Genomic DNA, 19,907 nt, shown 5'->3' on the forward strand with positions numbered 1-19,907 from the left:
AGTAGGTACAGTAATAAGTAAATTAACGTCATTTCTTACTACTGATTATTATAATGGCTGCAGCAGAAAATTGACAGAAGTATTTTAAGGAGTTACAACTTTTACTGTTACTCCAGCGCTAACCCCGGAAGTATATCGCAAGGGTTTATGGGTAAAGAGGGTTGTGAGCCGGTCATGTTTAGTGTTCTGGTCAATTTTGTCTTCAAACGCGTTAGTTTTGAAGGTTAACGGTTCATATATATCACAATAAAACAGGTTTTAATGACACGTGCGGCCCTCAAGTGTCGGCGTGAGGTTTTCTTTCGAGAACAGAGGTCCGATTTGTGCGGGAAGTGATACCCTGCATCGCAGAACGACGCTACCCACAATGCAACGCTCCCGGAGGGTCAAATCAGAATTTAAACGGCTAAGCAGCAGAGCCGTGTTTAGCACTTCTCCTCACACCCCAGCAGACCGGAATACTCCCCCGTCGGTCGGCGTTTCCCAGTGCTGTGTGTACTGGTATGTAGCCACCGAACCGATCGGTGCTGGGTTTTTTTTTTTTTAAACGGACGAACTCTTCAGTTTTTGTACCATGACTCTACCGGTTTTCGCCAGTTAGCGTCGCTATGCTAAGCTAGCTCGTTGCTCAGCGTGCGATGACTTTCGGTGCGTTTTGTTTTTTTCCGCCCACAACCATGGAGTGACTTCTCGCAGGTGATGACAGAGCGACCGCATTGAACCCGCAATATTCAGAAGTTTATAACGACGCCGATCTCCCGACGAGCTTTGCTGACGTCACCGAGGCGAGGAGACCATGACCCTCGCCCCGAAGGAGCTGTCCAACCTGCTGAGCATCATATCGGAGGAGGCATGCACCAACACCTTCGAGAGCCTCTCGACCCACTTCCACCACTACTTCGGCAAGGCGGAGCACTTCAGGGTGGGCTCGGTGCTGGTCATGCTCCTCCAGCAGCCGGACCTGCTGCCCAGCTCCCCGCAGCGGCTCACCGCCCTCTACCTGCTGTGGGAGATGTACCGCACCGAGCCGCTGGCCGCCAACCCGTTTGCCGCCGTGTTTGCACACCTGCTGAACCCCTCACCTGTCGGGGAGGAGCAGGAGAAGGTGCTCTCTGGTAGGTTTGCGCGCGCGTGTGTGTGGCTGTGTGTGTGTGTGTGTGTGTGTGGCTGTGTGTGTGATGCACAACACTTGTATTACTCAATACTGTGTTGTCCTTTTTGCCAAAGATAGATTGCGTTCAAGAGGAAAGGGGATTTTACATACTTTTGTATGTAATTTGACGGGGTGACGGGTGCAAAACCATACATACAGACAGGGAATAAAACAATAAACATACAATAATCGAGACATGACATCAATATAGTAAACATAACAGTACTTTAAAATAACTATGTGGCAAGTGTATTTTAATAAAGAAAAAAGACGTGCAAGAGCATTGAAGCAAAGTATAATATGAAGGAGTCAGTGATTACACAGTAGATGAAACAGTAGGATTTTATGCACTGAACTAAACCCACACTGCACACTAATAATACAGTAGTGGAACAAAACTAAAGTACATTTATTTTTGTACAATTTTTAAGGGACTTGTTAATCATTTTTGGACTTCCTAGTTCTGCTACTTTGTGCGTTTACGTATGTATCTATGACAAAGTAACTTAAGTTATCGAGAAAAGTAGTAGAGTAAAAAAAAAAAGTACAATATTCAACATTTAAATGTGATTGTTAGTAGTTTAGTTAGATGCTCAATGTAGCAAAACATAGAAGTCCTAAAATATCAAATCTTGATCTTTTTTACTCTGCTACGTTTCCTGATAACTTAACTTACTTTGTAGATGCAATCAAACAAAATACATTAAGTTTTATGAAGATAACAACTTCATTTATCGCAGTGTAGAAATTCACAAGCTGCCAGATAAATGACTATAGAAAATGATTAAATTGAGCTCAAACGTTGCTGTCTGCAACACCTCATTAATGCAACAATAATTATAATTTCAAATATATATATTTATTTATTTATTTATTTATTTATTTTCAAATGAAAGTCCATGTTTTGAAACTGAAACAAGTAATAAAGTTATTGATTAGTGAATTAACATAAACTGTAACTAACAAACTACTTTGAATGCGCATCAATCTCAGAAGTGTGTTTTTTTAGCCTATAATACTCAGTTGAGGTTTTTTTTTTGCTTTGGGGCAGTTTGAAGAATTGAGATGGGAATGTTTTCACTGTTTTGTAACATTTCATCGACCAAACAACCAATTGAATAATTCCAACGTCCGTTCGATCTCTCCAGGCTTCCTGCCTCCCATCACGCAGCCCGAGAAGTTCTTCTTGTCTCAGCTGATGTTGGCGCCGCCCAGAGATCTCTTCAAAAAGACGCCCAGACAAGTGTCCTGCATGGACGTCGGCAACATGCCCCAGTCCATAGACATCAGTGGGCTGCAGCTAGCGTTGGCTGGTCGGTGCACGGCCACACACATGTTCATCTACTGAAAACACCGACGGAGCTCGTGTTTCAAGGCCGGAACTTGAAGTGTGTTGTGTGTTTTGTTGTGCAGAGCGTCAGTCGGAGCTGCCCACTCAGAGTAAAGCCAGCTTCCCCAGCATCCTGAACGACCCCGACCCCGACTCGTCTAACTCGGGATTCGACAGCTCCGTGGCCAATCAGATCATTGAGTCCCTGGTCACAGGGCCCCGTCCTCCACTGGAGAGTAAGTGGTTTTGATGCTCTTTGTTTTAAAGTTCCAAATTTAGTTAAAAACGGAACAAAACTATGTTTTTTGATAGAAGGAAACAGGGACTAAGCTTAGTTCCATGTGTCAGATAGTGAATGTTAACTCACTGTTTTCTATTCACACAGGTATCAAATGAAAGCTTTTCATTTTTCACATGTTAAAATGCAATTTTCTTTTCAATCTTCTTTACTTTGTGCAAACAGAGCAAACTCAACCTGCTCTACATTTCATTTTCTGCTAATTCAGAGTTCACATTAAACTCCACAACACATTCGTCAGGTGAAGTGGTTTCAGGTGCGAGAGCTCCGGTCACATAACAAGTGACAAACCACCAAACAGAAGCTGCTCTAGATCCCAGAGCCCCTCATCCTTCTGTCAACTTCTAATTTTAAAGGTTTCTACATGTGTCACATTTCTACATTTCTCAGCAGGGAAACGAATAAACAAACAAAAGTTAAATGTTGGAAATGTTCTTAAAAGAGCTTCCCTTTTTCTGTCGTGGTGTCCGATGATTATAATTCTTTGCTGTTCACATCCTGACTCATGGTGCTGACTCTCTGAATATGAGGACGCCTTTATATCTGGTGCAAATGTTGCCATGGTTGCTAAACTGGCAAGTAACATAAAAAAACTTTCCATCTGCAACCAAAATAAATCTTGTTGTTCAGCAGGATCTGGTCGCTGGTAACTCGTGGTCATTGAACACATCATCCGTTCTCTGTTCTCAGGTCACTTTCGCCCCGAGTTCATCCGGCCGCCGCCGCCTCTGCACGTGTGCGAGGACGAGCTGGCGTGGCTGAACCCCACCGAGCCCGACCACAGCGTCCAATGGGATCGCTCCATGTGTGTGAAGAACAGCACCGGCGTGGAGATCAAACGCATCATGTCCAAGGCCTTCAAGAGCCCGCTGTCGGCGCAGCAGCAGTCACAGGTGAGCTCGCGTCGCGTCAGTCACATGATTGTTTAATTAAAGCCCATTGGTTGCTACTGAAGAGGAACATCTGTAAGAACACAAATGTATGGAGTCCCTCATAATGTTTTCAAACCGCCGGTCACTGTGGTTTTTATCAAACAAACAGGAGGGAAGGGCTTTTGCTGGGAACCATTTTCATTGGCGGATTAATTCACACATGGCGCTCCAGTGAGTGTTTGTGACAGAAGGACAGTGTGTGTATAGGGATTGTCTAAATAAACTGTGTGTGTGTGTGTGTGTGTGTGTGTGTGTTCATGGATATGAAGGAGCAACAGAGTGGCTCACTGGTGGAGCGCTGTGACGCAGAGGAAGAACACGGATCCGGGTTTAATGCACATACAATATCTGTTAGTAGATGCATTCAGTATTAGTTTTCTTCAACTCTCTCTCTCTCACTCTCGTTCTCGCTCTCCAGCTGCTGGCCGAGTTGGAGAAGGACCTAAAGTTGGTTTATCACATCGGACTGTCACCAGCGAAGCTCCCCGACCTGGTGGAGAACAACCCGCTGGTGGCCATCGAGATGCTGTTGAAGCTGATGCAGAGCAGCCAGATCACAGAGTATTTCTCCGTGCTGGTGAACATGGACATGTCGCTGCACTCCATGGAGGTCGTCAACAGGTGAGGCCGCCGCCATCTGTATCAAGCGCCAAGTGTGACGGCGTTTAGTTATCACTACGTGGGAATAATCCATGAAAAAGTAAAAGTCCTGCATTCAAAATCTTACTTTAGTAAAGTGATCAAATGTAATCAGAACCATTTATTTTGTATATAACGCATACAAGGAATACATTAGACAAACAACAACAATCAACACAGTGCAGTAGAAACACTACATTCACGATATAAAATAAAGCACACAGTATGACAAACAAGTCTACTGTCAGCATTGTTTGAAAGGTAAAAGTAGTCATTAAAATATTGTGTGTTAGTCCTAATTTTTAAGTCCTTTTTTAGATGCTTTTGGGTAATTTCATCTAAAGCAATGCATCACATTCCTGAAGATCATCAAAAGTTCAAGCAAACAGCTTTGTGACGTTGCATTTTCAGGAGGAAAATGTCATCATTCAGTTTGTCACAAACATAAAATATCCACTTTGCAGAAAGAGGATGAAAAACTGCTGAAAAGTCCAATATTGGTTTCAGGGATGCTGATTTAGCATAATCTTCCTAAATGATGAGATTGTTACACATCGGGTGCAGCTGCTTTCCCAGTTCGTCTCGCCAACTCTAACTGAAGTTTCTCTTAAAGCCTTTTCTTCCTTAAATGTTGGTGGGATTTTATATTTTTTCCGAATCGCTGCTCGTGCTTCCTCAGGTTGACCACAGCTGTGGACTTGCCTCCAGAGTTCATCCACCTCTACATCTCCAACTGCATCTCCACCTGTGAGCAAATCAAAGACAAGTACATGCAGGTAAAGCGCAACACTTATGTAATGATAATAATAATAGTTAAGAGGCTGTTTTGTTAGATCGATGATGCAATGAGCTCCCCGTTGACATCAGGACAGCAGAAAGTCTCTACATCTTTCGTCCCAAACTAAAAACATCTTTTTCGACGACACCTTTTAATAAGGAAGGTAGCGCAAAAGTAGCACTTAAAGGTCTCTTACTGACAGCACCTTGTAGTTTGACTTTATTGAAGGAATTATACTTCCTGATCCTTGTTCTGAGTCTGTACTCACAGTTGAATCCACTTATTGTAAGTTGCTTTGGATAAAAACGTCAGCTCAATGTAATGTAGATCTTCAGTCAATCAGTTGAAAGAAATTCTCTTGAGGCGCCAAAACGTCAAAAACTAACAGACTGTTTTGTCTCTTTGAGCTCTGCTGATCTCAAGGAGACATTAATGCATCACTGCATTTATTTTACTAGTAATGTTATACCTGTACATTCGTTTATTCATTCATAACAAGTAGCTTGTGGGCTGTAGACCGTGCTGCTGCTTTTTAATGGTTGTTATCCAGCGAGCTGTTTTCACTGACTTAAATGACGTCGTCCTGCAGAACCGCCTGGTCCGCCTGGTCTGCGTCTTCCTCCAGTCGCTGATCCGAAACAAGATCATCAACGTCCAGGACCTCTTCATCGAGGTTCAGGCCTTCTGCATCGAGTTCAGCCGCATCCGAGAGGCCGCCGGCCTGTTCCGCCTCCTCAAGACGCTCGACACCGGAGAGAACCCCGCCGAGGCCAAACCCGCCAAATAACGACCCTCACAGAGACACTGAAATAAAATAGTGCCACGTGTATCAGAAAGGGACATGTCTTCATGTCTACATGTCTTCGCACGTCACGGGGAGCAGAGGCTGACGCCGCCGGCTCAAATGAGTTAATATTGTAAATACGTAGTGACTTTAAAATCCAGTTCTGCCTCTGAACTCTGTCACCATTTCCCCGTTTTCTCTTCTCCAGAAGTTACAAAAAGATGACAATAAGGATCAACTCGGTTCACCATTTCATTTTTTTTTTACCAGGGCTCTCTCTCTCTCTTTCCTTTGGAAATCTTGCGATTTATTTTTTTTGTTTTTCCTCAAATTAAACGGAGTGTTTAATTCAATCTTGTGGTATTTTTGTTCTTTCATTGATTTTTATTCATCAGGTAAATATTGATGACATGAGTCAAATCAATGCTCCTCATCCTGAACGCGGCGAAGTGTCACATTCAGGGAATTAAAGACCAACTAGAGACATTATGTTGCACTGTTGAAGACTTAAGTTTTTAATGAATTACGATGTTCTATCACATTTTTATGACATACCATAATTTTCTTTGACATACTATCTGATATTTTATGTGACATGACCTTTTGATTAACTTTTTATGACACATGGTAGTTTCTTTTGACATACTATAACTTTTATTGAGTCTTCTGTGTCTCAGAATATTGTAAAGTCAGCTTTCATTGTCAAACATACAGAGGAATATTTATTTTCTTTAAAAAGTAACTTGTTTCCTCTGGTTGAAAGTGTCATGCTGTTCACCACTGACCAGCACCACACAGTTGTGGTCAGTAATGTTCCTGTTGCACCTGTAACCACACCCAGCGGTGATGTCACAGGGTGCTGGAGTACACCTGTGACCTCTAAAGGGACTCTCTAAATGTTAAATGATGTCATTAGTTGTTGCAGGATAATCTCTCATACAATAACAACACAGGTCTTAATACAAAAATCGGTTTATTTGGTGTAAAGTTTGTGATTTTGAATCTGTAGGTAAGACTCGTTAGGGACCGCACAAAGCCACAGGGAACAAATCTTCCACGACGAACCTGCTTCACTGCTGCAGATTACTCGTGTTTTTAAAAGAAAATATTGCAACAAAGAGTTAAACAATCGGATTATTTCATTTTTCTAGAATCAAACTCATCGAAGTTCGGTTTGAACGTGTGAAAGGACGAGACTGCAGTGGTTGTACCAAAAATAAAGTTTCCACCGTCGCGTTGCCTTCAGACGTCACGGTATCTTTATCTGCTCTACTCTAACGACCTGCACGCGGTGAGGAACCCTGTGCGTCCAACATGGTTCAGGCGGTCGACTCGCGGCCGCTAGGCTCTCTTCATGCCGCGCGCCATGAGGCAGGCGAACACCGTCATCACCATCTTGGGATTGACCTCCACCAGGTCCTCGGGCAGCGCGTACACCCGGGCGCCGATCTTCCTGGCCATGGAGATGGCGTACCTGTCAAGACGAGGACAGAGAGCGGCGATGAGGAGATTTGTTTCCGTCTTGTGTGAAACAAGTCGTTGGAAAATGGAAAAAGTGTCAATACTTTGCATTGTTGAGTTTCTCCTCTTCGGTCAGGTCTTCTGTCTTCAGCAGGTCGTATCTGATCGATCCGGGCTGGATGGCATCGATCAAGTCCAGAACCGGCATACTGGTGCTGATAGACACATCCTACACACACAAACACACACACACACACACGCGCACACACAATCAATCTAACGATCAAACCAAAACTGCACAGCTGCCAGAACAACTATAAATAGAATAGTTATAGGACCGGATACATATATAATAAAAAAAGTCATAGTATAACATATGAAATGTATTAATAAAGAATGTTATGTCATTAAAAACATAAATATGTCTGAGGAAAGTATGTCATATGAAACGTTACAGTAAAATATGTTAAAGAAAAATAAAGCTAAAAGCTCAAAGTATAAGTCATATTATTATTGGATATCTGTGGAAGCCCATTTCATCATAAAATAAAAAACTAAAAAGTAATAATGAGATAAAAAGTCATAATTATGAGATAAAAAGTCATGAGATTAAAATTAAAAAGTCATTATGCGATATCTCATAATTTCGACTTTATCTCATAATTATTACTTTTTTATCTCCTAATAATGATTTTTTGTGTGTGTGTGGAAATGGGCTTCCATATGTATTATTAAAACTGCAATTAAAAAAAGGAAACGTTCATTTAAATGCCAATGTTCCTTCTTCTGTAATTCGGGTGTTCATTGTGAAACTCCACGTGTGCTTCCTCTCCCGCGCGACGCGAGCGGCCGTTTCAGTGACCTTGAAGCTGGAGATCTTGGGTTTCTCCGCCTGCGCGAGCAAGTCGTTGACCCAGGTCACGATGGTGTCGTCCGTCACTTTCTGCCCGTCGCCCAGGTCCTCCAGGATGTTCAGGGTGTACCTGAGGGACCGGACCACAACAAGCGCTGGTTTTCAAAATAAAAGCTTCACCTGCAGGGTTTCAGAGAAACTACCTGCTAACGCTTTCTTTCACAGACGAGGAAGCTGAATTAAACGTGCTCAAAGACTTCGTGAGACGTGGAGATGTTACCTCCTCATGAGCTGCCAGAGCAGCGCGAGGGTGAGGGTTCGATTCCCTGCGTTCAGGTCCTGACCTGCGATTCCCACCAGAGAGAATTTGGCCTCTTTCTTCCCCAACTCCACTGCGTAGTTACAGTTCTCCAGCTGGAACAGACGGGAAAATTATACTTTTTTATCTTAGTTAAAGTCATGTTGTAATTTCTAGAAGTATTTATGAACACACGTACAGCTAAAACAGCACAATATGATTAGTTTAAATGTGGGATAAACCATCAATCCCTGTGCTAAGCTAACTTAAGCAGCATGTTGGGACTATTTGCTAATGTGGCCGTCTATATATTCAGCGTGGCGCCATTTTTACGTTTGAATTTGAGTTTTGTTTGCCGAGTTTGTTGTCGTGATTCCATCAGGATGAATTGTAATAACTTTTCAACACAATTTTATTCGTCATTCCCATCCGCCTCATTTGTACTTTTTTTTTATAGCTAATCGCTAACGTTAGCGTGCAAAACACACGACAAGATGACGGAGCTCGAGACCTGCTTGCAGCAGCATGGCCGCATGCGTGTGCTGAGCTTTTTCTCACTCTTTAAACTCTGCTGTCGTACCTTCTTCATGTTGCTTCCCAGTTTAGAGTAGGGGGGCTTGTTGACTTTGTCCCAGTCCACCGGCACCTTGATCTTCTCGTACAACTGGAAGATCACCAGGGCGTCATCGATGTCTCTGTAACAAACATTTCATTAGCTTTACTGGCGGGCCAGCGTCATAGAATTCATTATTAAGTGTATTACTCTCTGTTTGACTCAATCTGTTTTTTCTAAAAGCAGGAAGCGTGAAACCCTTTTAGCGGCCATGAAGAAGAGTGTTCTCACATGTAGAGGTGGTTGACACGCGGGTTGACCCCCAGGGAGTTCATCCAGTTCCTGAAGGTTCGCTCCTCCCTGGTTTCACCTGAAAGAACAACATCAGTGCTCCGATTACAAAAACAGGAATTAGTAAAGTTCAGTGTAGCTGATATCCGTTTCTCTGTGTCACAAACATATTTCACTTTAGTCGAGGTCTCAGTTTAGCTGCCAACAAAATATATTTATGACATGATTTTGAACCTAAATTAATCAAATACTACGTGTTTTTTTTGTGTTGGGTTGGGATTAGCCTAAACTGTGTCGACATGAAAGATGTGTAACTGTTGATGCCAGGTGGAAACAGAACAAGAGTAAAATATTAGGTCACATTTCATGACGTTTCTTTACAAATGGAGGTTGTGTATGTAATGAAAGGAGATCCAGAGGGATGTAAAGAGTTAATGACATCACAAAACAAGTAAGAAATCATTCTGCATAATGTAATTATATTTTGTTTGTATCAGGACAAATGTCACTGCAGAAATATCAGTTCAAATCATCTTTTTTTTAATTCCCTACTTTTCTGGGTAGATTTTTTCTGACTTGACTTTGTGACAGAGGATGCTGTGACAAGACTACAGTGCTTTTGTTTCTCGCAGATTGAATTGCATTAAATAAATAGTTGTAAATTAAAAAGTGTTGCCTTCTATAAATGAAAAGGTTTGCGGGAACAAAAGGTGAGAGGAGAACGACGTCTCTGAGCACAAACTCACCTTCGATGGAGCTCCAGTCGATGTCCTGGTTCTCCGGTTTCTTCAGCGCCGGGTACTTGTTGAACAGATTGGCCACGAAGGCCAAGTTCAATTTGGGGTTGCCGCGGACGACGTCCGTCGGCATGACGAACTGTCTGCATCCGAGCCGGTCGGCCTGATCCAGCAGACACTCGGCCCGCTGCAGGTCCTCCTTCTCCTGCAGAGACGGACGAGAACGACCGCGTTTACCTCCTAAATGTCTTCTCAAAGCCTCCAGAAATGCTTCGGGTTTTTTTTTCCTATTTGTATTATTAATATGTGTATTTTTGTGGGATATTTTTTATCCCATTTCATTTTGCATTATCCTTAAGTGTCTAATTTGTCACATCGCCCCTTTAATATTTGAACCCTAGTTTAAAAATAAAAAATGTGTGTTTGTAATTATGTTTATATTATACATGTAGACGACGATTTGTACTGTCGATAATTAATCATCTAATCTGCAAATAGATTGTTTAAGTCAGTTTTTCTGCTTCTGAAATGTGAGCATGTTGTTGCTTTTTGTTGTTTTTTTGTGAAAGCTAAATTAATATCTTTAGGTTTGTAACTTTGTAACGTACGTTTTGATGAGTGCTATGTAAATAAAGTTGATTATTACATTATTATATTGTTGTATATGTAAAGCGTTGGGGTGCTACATCTCATCATCAGACTGCTGGACATTAAAACAAGCGATCAAGCTTAAAACAAGCGAACAACTAGTTTCTGACATTTCTACCAGAGAACTAAACGTGATAATAAAAAACAGTCTGTAAATGAATTAATGATGTAAATAGTTGACAGTTTCAACATAAATCGATATTCATACACTAAGAGTTAATCTATAAAGGAGCTATATTACAAGTTAAGTAAGTTTTAGTTCACCCCAAATCCCCCACTAGTAACAATAACCGAAGTTTTCAACTGATGAGATCATTAATTCGACTCAAGATGTCAAATGAAAAGTTCAACAACCTCTTTTCCAAAAATGCCAAAACGATTCCTTTATGGATGCCGCAGTCTCTCACCCTGAGTCCTGACATGTCGATGGCGATGGGGGGGATTCCCTCCTCGTCTCCTTTGGGTGCCACCTGGTTCAGGAGGTTGTAGTACGCCTTGGAGTCCTGAAACAAACACAAACAGTTTGGGAGTGAAAACGACTGCAGACTGAAGGGATTTTGCTTTTTAACAGGATTTGAATTCACTAATTTTATCTGCTTTGTCTTTTGTCTTTGAGAGCAGATTCAAAATCAACAATATTCATACATTTAGTATTTTATTTTGGTGAATCTTTTTTTTCTTTTTTTTCCTCACATCCCCAAGTGGTTGATAAATTGCAAGTTTTCACGCAGTTTAGTAGATTAAGCGGGAAAAAGATTTTGAAGCTTGAAGACATTTTCAAGACATTTACAGCTTGACATCTGACACTTAAGATTTTATTTATATTGTATACAGATTTATTCAGAAACAAATCTACAGCCTGTGTGTGTGTGTGTGCGATGACCTTGATGTCGGAGCTGAAGTTATTGATCTTGCTGCAGCCAGCCTCCTCCAGGTGATAGTTGGCCCAACGCAGCAGCAGCTCCTCGGGGGAAAGTTTCATCAGATCCTCCAGACTTTCTCCATCACGCAGCAGAGCGATCAGAGCTGCACACAACACACACGTTACATGTGTACAGTGAGCTTCAGAGGAGCCGCTGGGGTTGACACAGCCAGGCTAGCTGTTTCCCCCCAGTTTCCAGTCTTTGTGCTAAGCTAAGCTAACGTCATCGAGCATTAAATTCACCTTCGTTCCTGCTGAGCTCGATGTCGGCGAACAGCCCGATCTTGATGACCTGCCACAGCAGACCCAGGACCAGGTGCTGCCTGCCCTCCTTCAGGTCCTCGGCTCCGATGTTGACCACGTGGCAGCCGATGGCCGACGACGAGTTCAGAGCCAAGTTCAGGTTCTCCTGTGGGTGCCGAGCGAGACGACGCACGACGTGAACACACTCACAGAGCAGAGCGGGAAACGTGCACAGCGCGAACACACCGCAGCCCGTCTCACCTGGATGGTGAAAGGCGTGAGCTTCTTCTTGTTGATGGTTCTCTCGTCGATGGTGTCGGGCACCGACAGGTTGATCATCTTGCTAACGAGAGAGAACGTTGAAACATCTTGAGGACGAAGTCATAGAATGAAGCACATCCCGAAACATGCTTTAAACAAACAGTTATTTTGGGACTAACACACTTTGCTGGTTAGCTGAGTGTTAGATGTTTTCTGCTTAGCATAAAGATTGGAAACAAGAGGGAACAACTAGCGTACCTCAGTACAAAGGTATTGAAATGAACCTGCCGGCGACTAATTTTGTATACTTAGAAAAGACAAGATATAACATATCAATTAGTGAGCTTGGTAGGTGGATTGTGTAACATTTGGACAAAGCCTGACTGGCTGTTTCTGCCATTTTGCCAGTGTTTTTGCTATGCTAAGCTAAGCTATTTTATATTCTGTAGATTCAATTGTAAAAATTCATGCTTCCACTTTATTGCACTCTGTTTTATGTTGATTGTTAAATTCCTTGTATGTTAAAACATGACAATAAATGATTCTGATTCTGATGCTATGCTATGCTACGCTAAGCGGCTGCTGGCTCCAGCGTCATAATGCAACGTAAAGACAGAGATTACAGTTGTATCACTCTGACTGAAAAAAAAGTAACCTTGTTAAAATGTTGAGAAATCCCTAAAATAAATCTGCTCTTTATAAACCGAACGTACCAGAGAACGATGCCGTCTCCCATGCCGGTGAACAGGTCGTCGCTGTTGGGATCCATCGGCAGAACATGTTTACAGTCGGCATCCTTCTCCAGAGCTTTATTGATCCAGTTTACAAAGGCCACTTTCTCCTCCTCTGCAGAGAGAAGAGGCGGGTCACAGCCCTGTGTGTGTGTGTGTGTGTGTGTGTGTGTGTGTGTGTGTGTGTGTGTGTGTGTGTGTGTGTGTGTGTGTGTGTGTGTGTGTGTCACCGATCACAGACCTGAGTAGGAGTGCTGAGTGCCGGACTGCTCCGAGGTTCCTGCCACGTTACAGATTCCCTCCTTTTTATTAATCGCCTTCCTGAAGGTCTTTGCCACGGCCGTGCTCTTCAGCCCGTGGACAATCTGAAGTACAAAGATTGAAGCGGTTCAAAGCTTAGACAGCAGAGGGCACAAGAGGAGCAAAACAGAAAGTGAACTGAGGAAGACGGAGACTTTCTGTTCTCGTCTTATTCAGTTTATTAAATCAGATCTTTGAGCATTTCTTTCTCAACGTTTGGAAGAATGAAACTAAACTGGAGGGAAGCACCTTCAGACCTTCACCCATCGCCAGCGAACAACGACGCCGTATGTTTGGACTCACCTGAGTAAATTCGTCAAAGGTGAGCTGGTCGGAGGTCTTGGTCAGCTCCTGGACGATCTCTCGGACCCTGTAGCCCGGCAGCGCCAGGTTAGCGGCCCTGAAGAGCTCGGTGAGCTCAGCCTTGCTGATGAATCCATTGTTGTCCACATCTGGAGGAGAAGGAAAAGGTCAGAGGTCAAACACAGGAAACAGACAAACTTGAATACTCTTTTTTCATACATGACACCTGCAGAGGTTGACCTTTGTTGAATGTGTAGTGTGCACGCTTTTAAACCTGGTTACGACGCCAGCAAGATCATTTTACAGTTTTGTGATATTCCAAAAACATCAAAATACACAGATTTCCTTCGGTCTCACTGAGCTCTGCTGCCCTCATCCACAACGGATTTCTGTAATTTGTCCCTTCTCGTTCGATTTTTTGATAGATGTAGATGTTTAGTTTCTGAATATTTCTTGTAAATTCAAACTTGATTTATGACTCAGAACTACAAAGAGACTGGTTTGAATTTATACACGCGAAAAGGAGAAAACTTCACACCTTTAAAAATGACGATTTCTAAATGTAAGATACAACCGAAGGGTTAAAGACGGGATTAAATCAAACCCATAACACCCAAAGCAGTTGTGTATTTCTGATGCACCCGTCCTTTGCTGGTTGAATCAAAAGAGGACGTGAAAGAAACCACTTACCAATCTTGGCGAAAGCTTCTTTGAGATCCTCCAGTTCCTCCGGAGAGATCGGCGTTGGGGTGGTCATGCTGGAAACCTAAAGACGGACACAGAGCAAAAAAAACATCATCCTCAAATAAAAAGTCGTGATCGGGCGGCTCGGCATACGTGTGTAGCCGAGAGGAAAAAGGAGGAACTTGACAGTCTCCTAATGTTGTGATGAAAACTGCTCATAGTTCTCACTTCTGCCGACCTCGAACTTCCTACTTCGGCTGCACTTCCTGCCCGACAGAGAAGTGTTTCTTTGTTTGCTTCTGCTGTTTGTAATGAGATCTGCTGGCCCCTCGGGTCACCTGCACTCTCGGTGTTGCACTCCTTTTGTGCAACACCGTCAGACTCACGGTGGAATGAAAAGGTGATGCCATGAGAACCAGAAACAGCCACTGCTTTCCAAATCGCATACTTTTCCTTTTCACTTTTAGTACTCACTGTATGCATTTAATTGGGTCATTCCACTATTTCCTCATCACGTTGCACCTTGACACTCTTGCTCACATATCCGTTGGATTGTGGGTCAAAATAGCCAGAAAAGCTCGCTGGAAAATGCGTAAGTTTTTGCATTTTACATAAAATGTAATGACAAAATACTGTAGTAGTCGGGGCATTGGTTTATATAGTGTTCTTCCTTACCCACAATGCAACTCTCCCTTCAACGAACAAGGTGTGAAATGCTCATCATTGGGCTTTGGGAGGTGCTGGTAGGTGGATTTAGTTACCTTTAGAAGGTAACAGCCTTAACATTTGGCTGTGAAACACTAAATGATATCTGGTGAAACTTTAAACCATGCTAGCTGTTTCCCTCCGTTTACAGTCATTATGCTAAGCTAAGCTAACCGGCTGTAGGGTCATGTGTATGGTATCAATCTTTTCATCTTCACAGGGAAGGAAACAAACTCTTTCTTTAAAGCTACTGAAGTGGAAACCAAAGGGACTTTCTGTCTCTTTAGTAATACGAGGTCTCCACACGATTACAAGTTTTAAATGGCAGCAATAGTTCTGTAACTGATAACATCAACTTTGTGTGTCTCAAGAAAGGAAAAAAAAGCTGCATATGAGGAAGAGTGAAGCAATTTTGAGAAGTAGGTAATCACATGACATGCGGGGCATTTTATTTTAGCCTGTGATGATTCACTTTAGTGTGTGTGTGTGTGTGTGTGTGTGTGTGTGTGTGTGTGTGTATAGCTCCTTTTTTGGCCAAGGTAAATGTGACCGAGGAGGATGTTAAAAGAGTGTCATACAGAGAACGCTTTGAACCACAAAGAAGAATGACACCTTTAAAAGCGATGGATTCAATTTCCTGTTCTGCTCGAGAAGAGAACAAACCTGAAGGTGACGCGACAAGAGGAAACAGACTATTATGAACCAACCTGAGTAAAGACTGAGGCCAAATGAAGTATAGTGATCATATATCATGGTACACTGAGAGATCTGTTAAAGTGAGATGTTTTATGTCCGTGTGAGGAAACCCCGTCTCTTTTATAATCAATAAAATATAAATATTTAAACAAAACTACAATCTTTCCCAAAGGTCGACCTTCACTCAAGTGCTTTAGTTGCATAATCCTACAAAAACTATTCATTGCTATCTAACATTTTAACATTAACAATACGTGGAAAACATTGAGTTTCGAACATATCTTGGATGTTTCCATGCTGGAGGTCAACATTTATGCAGCTATGATGAGGTCATGTATATCGGCCTGTTAATCTGTAGCACTGCATTAAAGGGGACATGGACGAATTTTAATGAACGTCACAAAAAGAAAAAATAATCAAAGTAAAAGCCAAACAGTTCCCCTTCACTGTTTGGATCATAAAAGTGAATTGAATTCATTTTAAATTAAACTGAATTGACTTGAATTAAAGCTGCAACGAAAGATTATTTGTATTATCAGTTAAACTCCTTGTTATTGTATCAATCAATTGATTATTTGTTTAGTCTATTTAATGTGAGATTATACTGAAATGCGCATTACAATTGTATAAAGTATTGATTCAAAATCCAGAGCTGTTCAGCTTATTATCACAGAGGAAAGACGACAAATTAACAGAAATGTTCTGTGTTTTTGCTTGAAAAATTACTTAAGTAATCAATAAATAATCAAAGTAGATGCCAAACCGTTGCAGCTCTAAATGTAACTGAATTTAATTCAACAACTGGAGCAGAAAGCCGACCTCAACATGTTTGTTGCTCTCTAACTCGTTCATGTTGCATCTTGTGAGGCAGGAAAGTGTGAACTTTCATCAGAGATCTGACGGACTTGTTTCATCATTCTTTCCTGTTGTTTCTTCAGTTTGAGCTTCTACATGAAATCATATTGACGGCTCTAAATAAAATATACCCGACTTCAGACTTCTTACATTAAAAATGTTAAAAATGACAGATGAGAACTCTTCAAAGTCAAAGTCTAATTTAATGTAATTCAATTACGCTTGAAGAAGATTTGAAAAATATGTTTCTCTCCTGTCCAACATAAAGAGAATACAGATAATAATAATAATAATAATAATAATAATAATAATAATAATAATAATAATAATAATAATAATAATATAGTGCAAATAGGTTAAAAAAAACACATATATATTAAGAAAACTATCATTTGTTAAAACTACTTCAAAATCTCCCTGAAATCAGTCTGAAGGAGGCGTCTATTGTTTATCATGTTATATGAAAAATAAACATAGATATCAAAATGCAGCTTCCCTCCTGCTGCTGCATCCTGATTGGTTTCTGTCGGATTGACTGAAAGTATCTCTGTTGTAAGAAAAAGATTAAATAACAACAATAATATAACAATAATAATAATAATAATAATAATAATAATTACCTGCAACCTTTGTGATATAATAACTTTAATCATTGATTTTTGGGAAGAAATCCCATTATTTCATGTCATGAAGTCCAAGTAAAGTGAAAACACTCTGCAACTTTTCACATTCATTATTCGGACATTTAATATCTCGGTTTAAGCCTTAAAGTAAGAGACGACATTGAGTCTCTTTTGAAAATGTTGTTTTGAGGAACATTGGTTCTTTTTGTGAAGTCTAAATGTAGTGACGGCAGAAGCAGAAATGAAACCTGTGAACAGATTAAAACGGTCACTTCTCATCAGCTTTGTTCTCAGTCTGACATTTTAAAAAGGTGCTAAACTGGAGATACTCTGCACGTCTGGCTTCACCTTCTTTGCAGCCATTTCATTATCTTAACTTAACTATCATAATTCTTTCTATTGTTTTCATTGACTACTTTAGTTTGGTTTTGAATCCCAGTGGAGCCTAAAACATCTGAAACATTACAACCGATTAGTCAACTGACTTAATAAACCACCACCAACAGTTTTGGTAATTGTTTCATAAATTAAGCAAAAATAACAAACAGTTGTTGGATCCAGCAACACAAATGTGAATTTGTTGTTTTTACTAGTATGAATATATTTGAGTTCAAGACACAACGCCATTGTCTTGGGCTCTGGGACATTTTGATGGACGTGTCTTTTGAAATTGTCGGGCATTTTTAACACTCAGTGATTGATTGTTATGCGTTTGCTCTGTGCTCCTCTCGTTCTTTCCCTCTTTCCCGCCCCAGCGTCCATTCAGGTGCCACCCATCATCCTGCCAGCTGCAGCGTGCTGGACACGGCTGTGCTCAATGGCCCATTAGTGCCATAGCAAATGATAGAAAAAAGGAAAACTACTGTTAGAGAGAGCCACCTCGGTTTTACTGGGAATCAACCAACTCTCTCCCACATTAAATTACTTGGGAACAGATAACGTGGCTATTCCACTGTGAGTAATGTGTCAATCGGAGCAATAAAAAGCTTTAATTTAATTAATGTGACTCTGCAATACCACAGTTTTAACACCTCCAGTGCAGTACTCAACGTACTGAACCTGACATAGCCCTCAATCTGTGAATGACGGATCACAGAAGTGAAGAACTTCAGACTTTATGAATCAACTTCCAGACAATAAAACAGGATTCATAAAGTAGCGGCGTCTATCTGTGAGCCTCGTCAGCACGCCTCACACGCGCTGGAGTTTCACCAATTTTATTCACAACGCCAAAGTATAGAAGACGAAAAGAAGCACACGGCCCTGCGCTGAAGTTGTCTCTGGGAGGATTTTGTAGCAGTTGAAGTGACGCTAACCGCAAACTTCCTTTCAGCTCGCTGCAGTGGTTTAACTTCTCCTTCCTCCCCCACGAAGGCCTCACTCTGCTGCTCTGATCGGTTCAGCTGTGCAAGTTTGGCATGACTTTAAGTTCAAACTATCCAGGTTTGAAGTTTTTAGTTGTTGCTTCGTGTTCGTTTGTGAAGTGGGACAACTCGTGAGAAAGTCTGCAGTGAAGAACAGTCAGAGGGTTTGGTACGAAAATGTGGAAAAAATACAATAAATAAGATTACAAACCCTCTTGTTCTTTTCTGCCTTCCCTCTTTAACAAACACATACAAACAGGTGTCTCCTCTCACAGTGATGCCTTCAGGAGACACCTGTGTGGACCCGGGGCCCCGTTGCCCTCATGTTTAGTTACCTGAGAGGTGAGGCGAGGAGGCTGGTGATCTCTGGGCGTGGAGGGTCGTAAATCTCTCTCTTCCTCCGTCGGTTCGTCTGGCTGCTGTGCGGCTCACTGCTTGACAGGCAGCGTGCTGAGTCGCCACCGAGAGCAGGGCAACGACGCATCTATTCAAACCTATGAGGAAGGAAGTGATGCAACCCTTCAGAAACAGGAATGAAAGAGGTTTTGTCTTTATATGGCAATGCACGCCGGCTGCTAGTGAAGGTGAACCACCGTGCAGGGGTTTGAATGGATGATTGAGACGTGCGTTACAGTTTAAAATGCTGAATAAGGTGGCAACGGAGGCCACAGTCGTAATTCTGATCAACTGGATGTGTCACTTATTTTAATAGACACAGGTTCTTTATTTTATATCTGAATACAAGCTGTCAGTGAGGGAGCCGGTCATTCACGTGGCCTTGTCACGGGTGTTTAGAGAGACAGACAGTTAGACGAAGAGGCAGAACGACAGACGGGTAGTTTTAAATGTTAATGGAAAGGTAGAGAGAGGTGGACAGAAAAGACGGGTATACACAAAGAGAGAGAGCAGGCAAAGACACAGACATGTAGTTTAAATACCAATGTGGCTGGTAATTGGACAAGGAGGTCAATAAGAGTCAGACAGGTGGTAATTATGAAATATAATCAAAATAATAAGTAACCAAGACAGTTAGACGGGTATTAAGAGAGGCAGAAGGGTGGAGACATACAGGTGGGGGCAACATACTTTTGACAATATGTGCTTTTAATATTGAATGTAAGGATAACGACCTGCTGTACTTTCACATCCTGTCGTTTGCTGCTCAGAAACACAAAATGACCCAAAATGTTCAGCAGTCAGACATCATCTTCACATCACGTCTTCATGTCTCTCTGACTTCAAAACAGTTCCCTCCCAACGTAAAAAACAATCCTGCTTTCAGAACTTCAGGTATAAACTCACTTTTGATGAATGCAGATTTCCCACAAATGAATATCTGTGTACAATATGCAGAACCCAGTACGTGGGGATTTTTCATTCGGTTTAAACAAGGAACTACAAATCTGTCAACTGCAATATGCTCACATGATGAGGATGTCACATCAGCAGCAAGCTTTTGTATTAA

General features: G+C 41.7%; 2 protein-coding genes across 2 annotated transcripts; one reads left to right on the forward strand and one right to left on the reverse strand.

Annotated features, from left to right (window-relative positions):
* Window positions 1-354: 354 nt before the first annotated feature.
* Window positions 355-6,267, forward strand: cnot11 (CCR4-NOT transcription complex, subunit 11). Its single transcript, XM_068572566.1, has 7 exons — window positions 355-1,115; window positions 2,302-2,466; window positions 2,567-2,719; window positions 3,472-3,674; window positions 4,132-4,334; window positions 5,032-5,128; window positions 5,720-6,267. Exons 1-7 carry the CDS (start codon window positions 797-799, stop codon window positions 5,915-5,917), a joined length of 1,338 nt encoding a protein of 445 aa, XP_068428667.1. The 5' UTR covers window positions 355-796; the 3' UTR covers window positions 5,918-6,267.
* A 401-nt stretch (window positions 6,268-6,668) lies between these two features.
* Window positions 6,669-18,884, reverse strand: lcp1 (lymphocyte cytosolic protein 1 (L-plastin)). The gene is made up of 16 exons (XM_068572300.1): window positions 18,778-18,884; window positions 14,206-14,281; window positions 13,516-13,664; window positions 13,154-13,277; window positions 12,895-13,027; window positions 12,182-12,263; window positions 11,921-12,086; window positions 11,639-11,781; window positions 11,163-11,258; window positions 10,117-10,312; window positions 9,371-9,449; window positions 9,107-9,221; window positions 8,509-8,642; window positions 8,238-8,358; window positions 7,480-7,604; window positions 6,669-7,388 (listed from the first exon to the last, which is right to left on the reverse strand). The coding sequence occupies exons 2-16, from the start codon at window positions 14,270-14,272 to the stop codon at window positions 7,256-7,258; spliced, it is 1,863 nt and encodes a 620-aa protein (XP_068428401.1). The 5' UTR covers window positions 14,273-14,281; window positions 18,778-18,884; the 3' UTR covers window positions 6,669-7,255.
* Between the last annotated feature and the right edge of the window lie 1,023 nt (window positions 18,885-19,907).

This window comes from Clinocottus analis, unplaced genomic scaffold (assembly GCF_023055335.1).
Source record: "Clinocottus analis isolate CAN_PGR_092001 unplaced genomic scaffold, fCliAna1.0.p SCAF_12, whole genome shotgun sequence".
In the NCBI taxonomy this organism is placed as follows: Eukaryota; Metazoa; Chordata; class Actinopteri; order Perciformes; family Cottidae; genus Clinocottus; species Clinocottus analis.

What these genes read in the sequence shown, in the direction of transcription:
- cnot11 (XM_068572566.1), top strand. Translation starts at nt 797, where the DNA reads ATGACCCTCGCCCCGAAGGAGCTGTCCAACCTGCTGAGCATCATATCG. An exon ending in TCCATGGAGGTCGTCAACAG is followed by an intron (nt 4,335 to 5,031) that starts GTGAGGCCGCCG and finishes GTGCTTCCTCAG; the next exon opens with GTTGACCACAGCTGTGGACT. An exon ending in TCAAAGACAAGTACATGCAG is followed by an intron (nt 5,129 to 5,719) that starts GTAAAGCGCAAC and finishes GTCGTCCTGCAG; the next exon opens with AACCGCCTGGTCCGCCTGGT.
- lcp1 (XM_068572300.1), bottom strand. Translation starts at nt 14,272, where the DNA reads ATGACCACCCCAACGCCGATCTCTCCGGAGGAACTGGAGGATCTCAAA. An exon ending in CGACTGGAGCTCCATCGAAG is followed by an intron (nt 9,450 to 10,116) that starts GTGAGTTTGTGC and finishes TTGTTCTTTCAG; the next exon opens with GTGAAACCAGGGAGGAGCGA. An exon ending in TGGGAAGCAACATGAAGAAG is followed by an intron (nt 8,643 to 9,106) that starts GTACGACAGCAG and finishes CGTCTGTTCCAG; the next exon opens with CTGGAGAACTGTAACTACGC.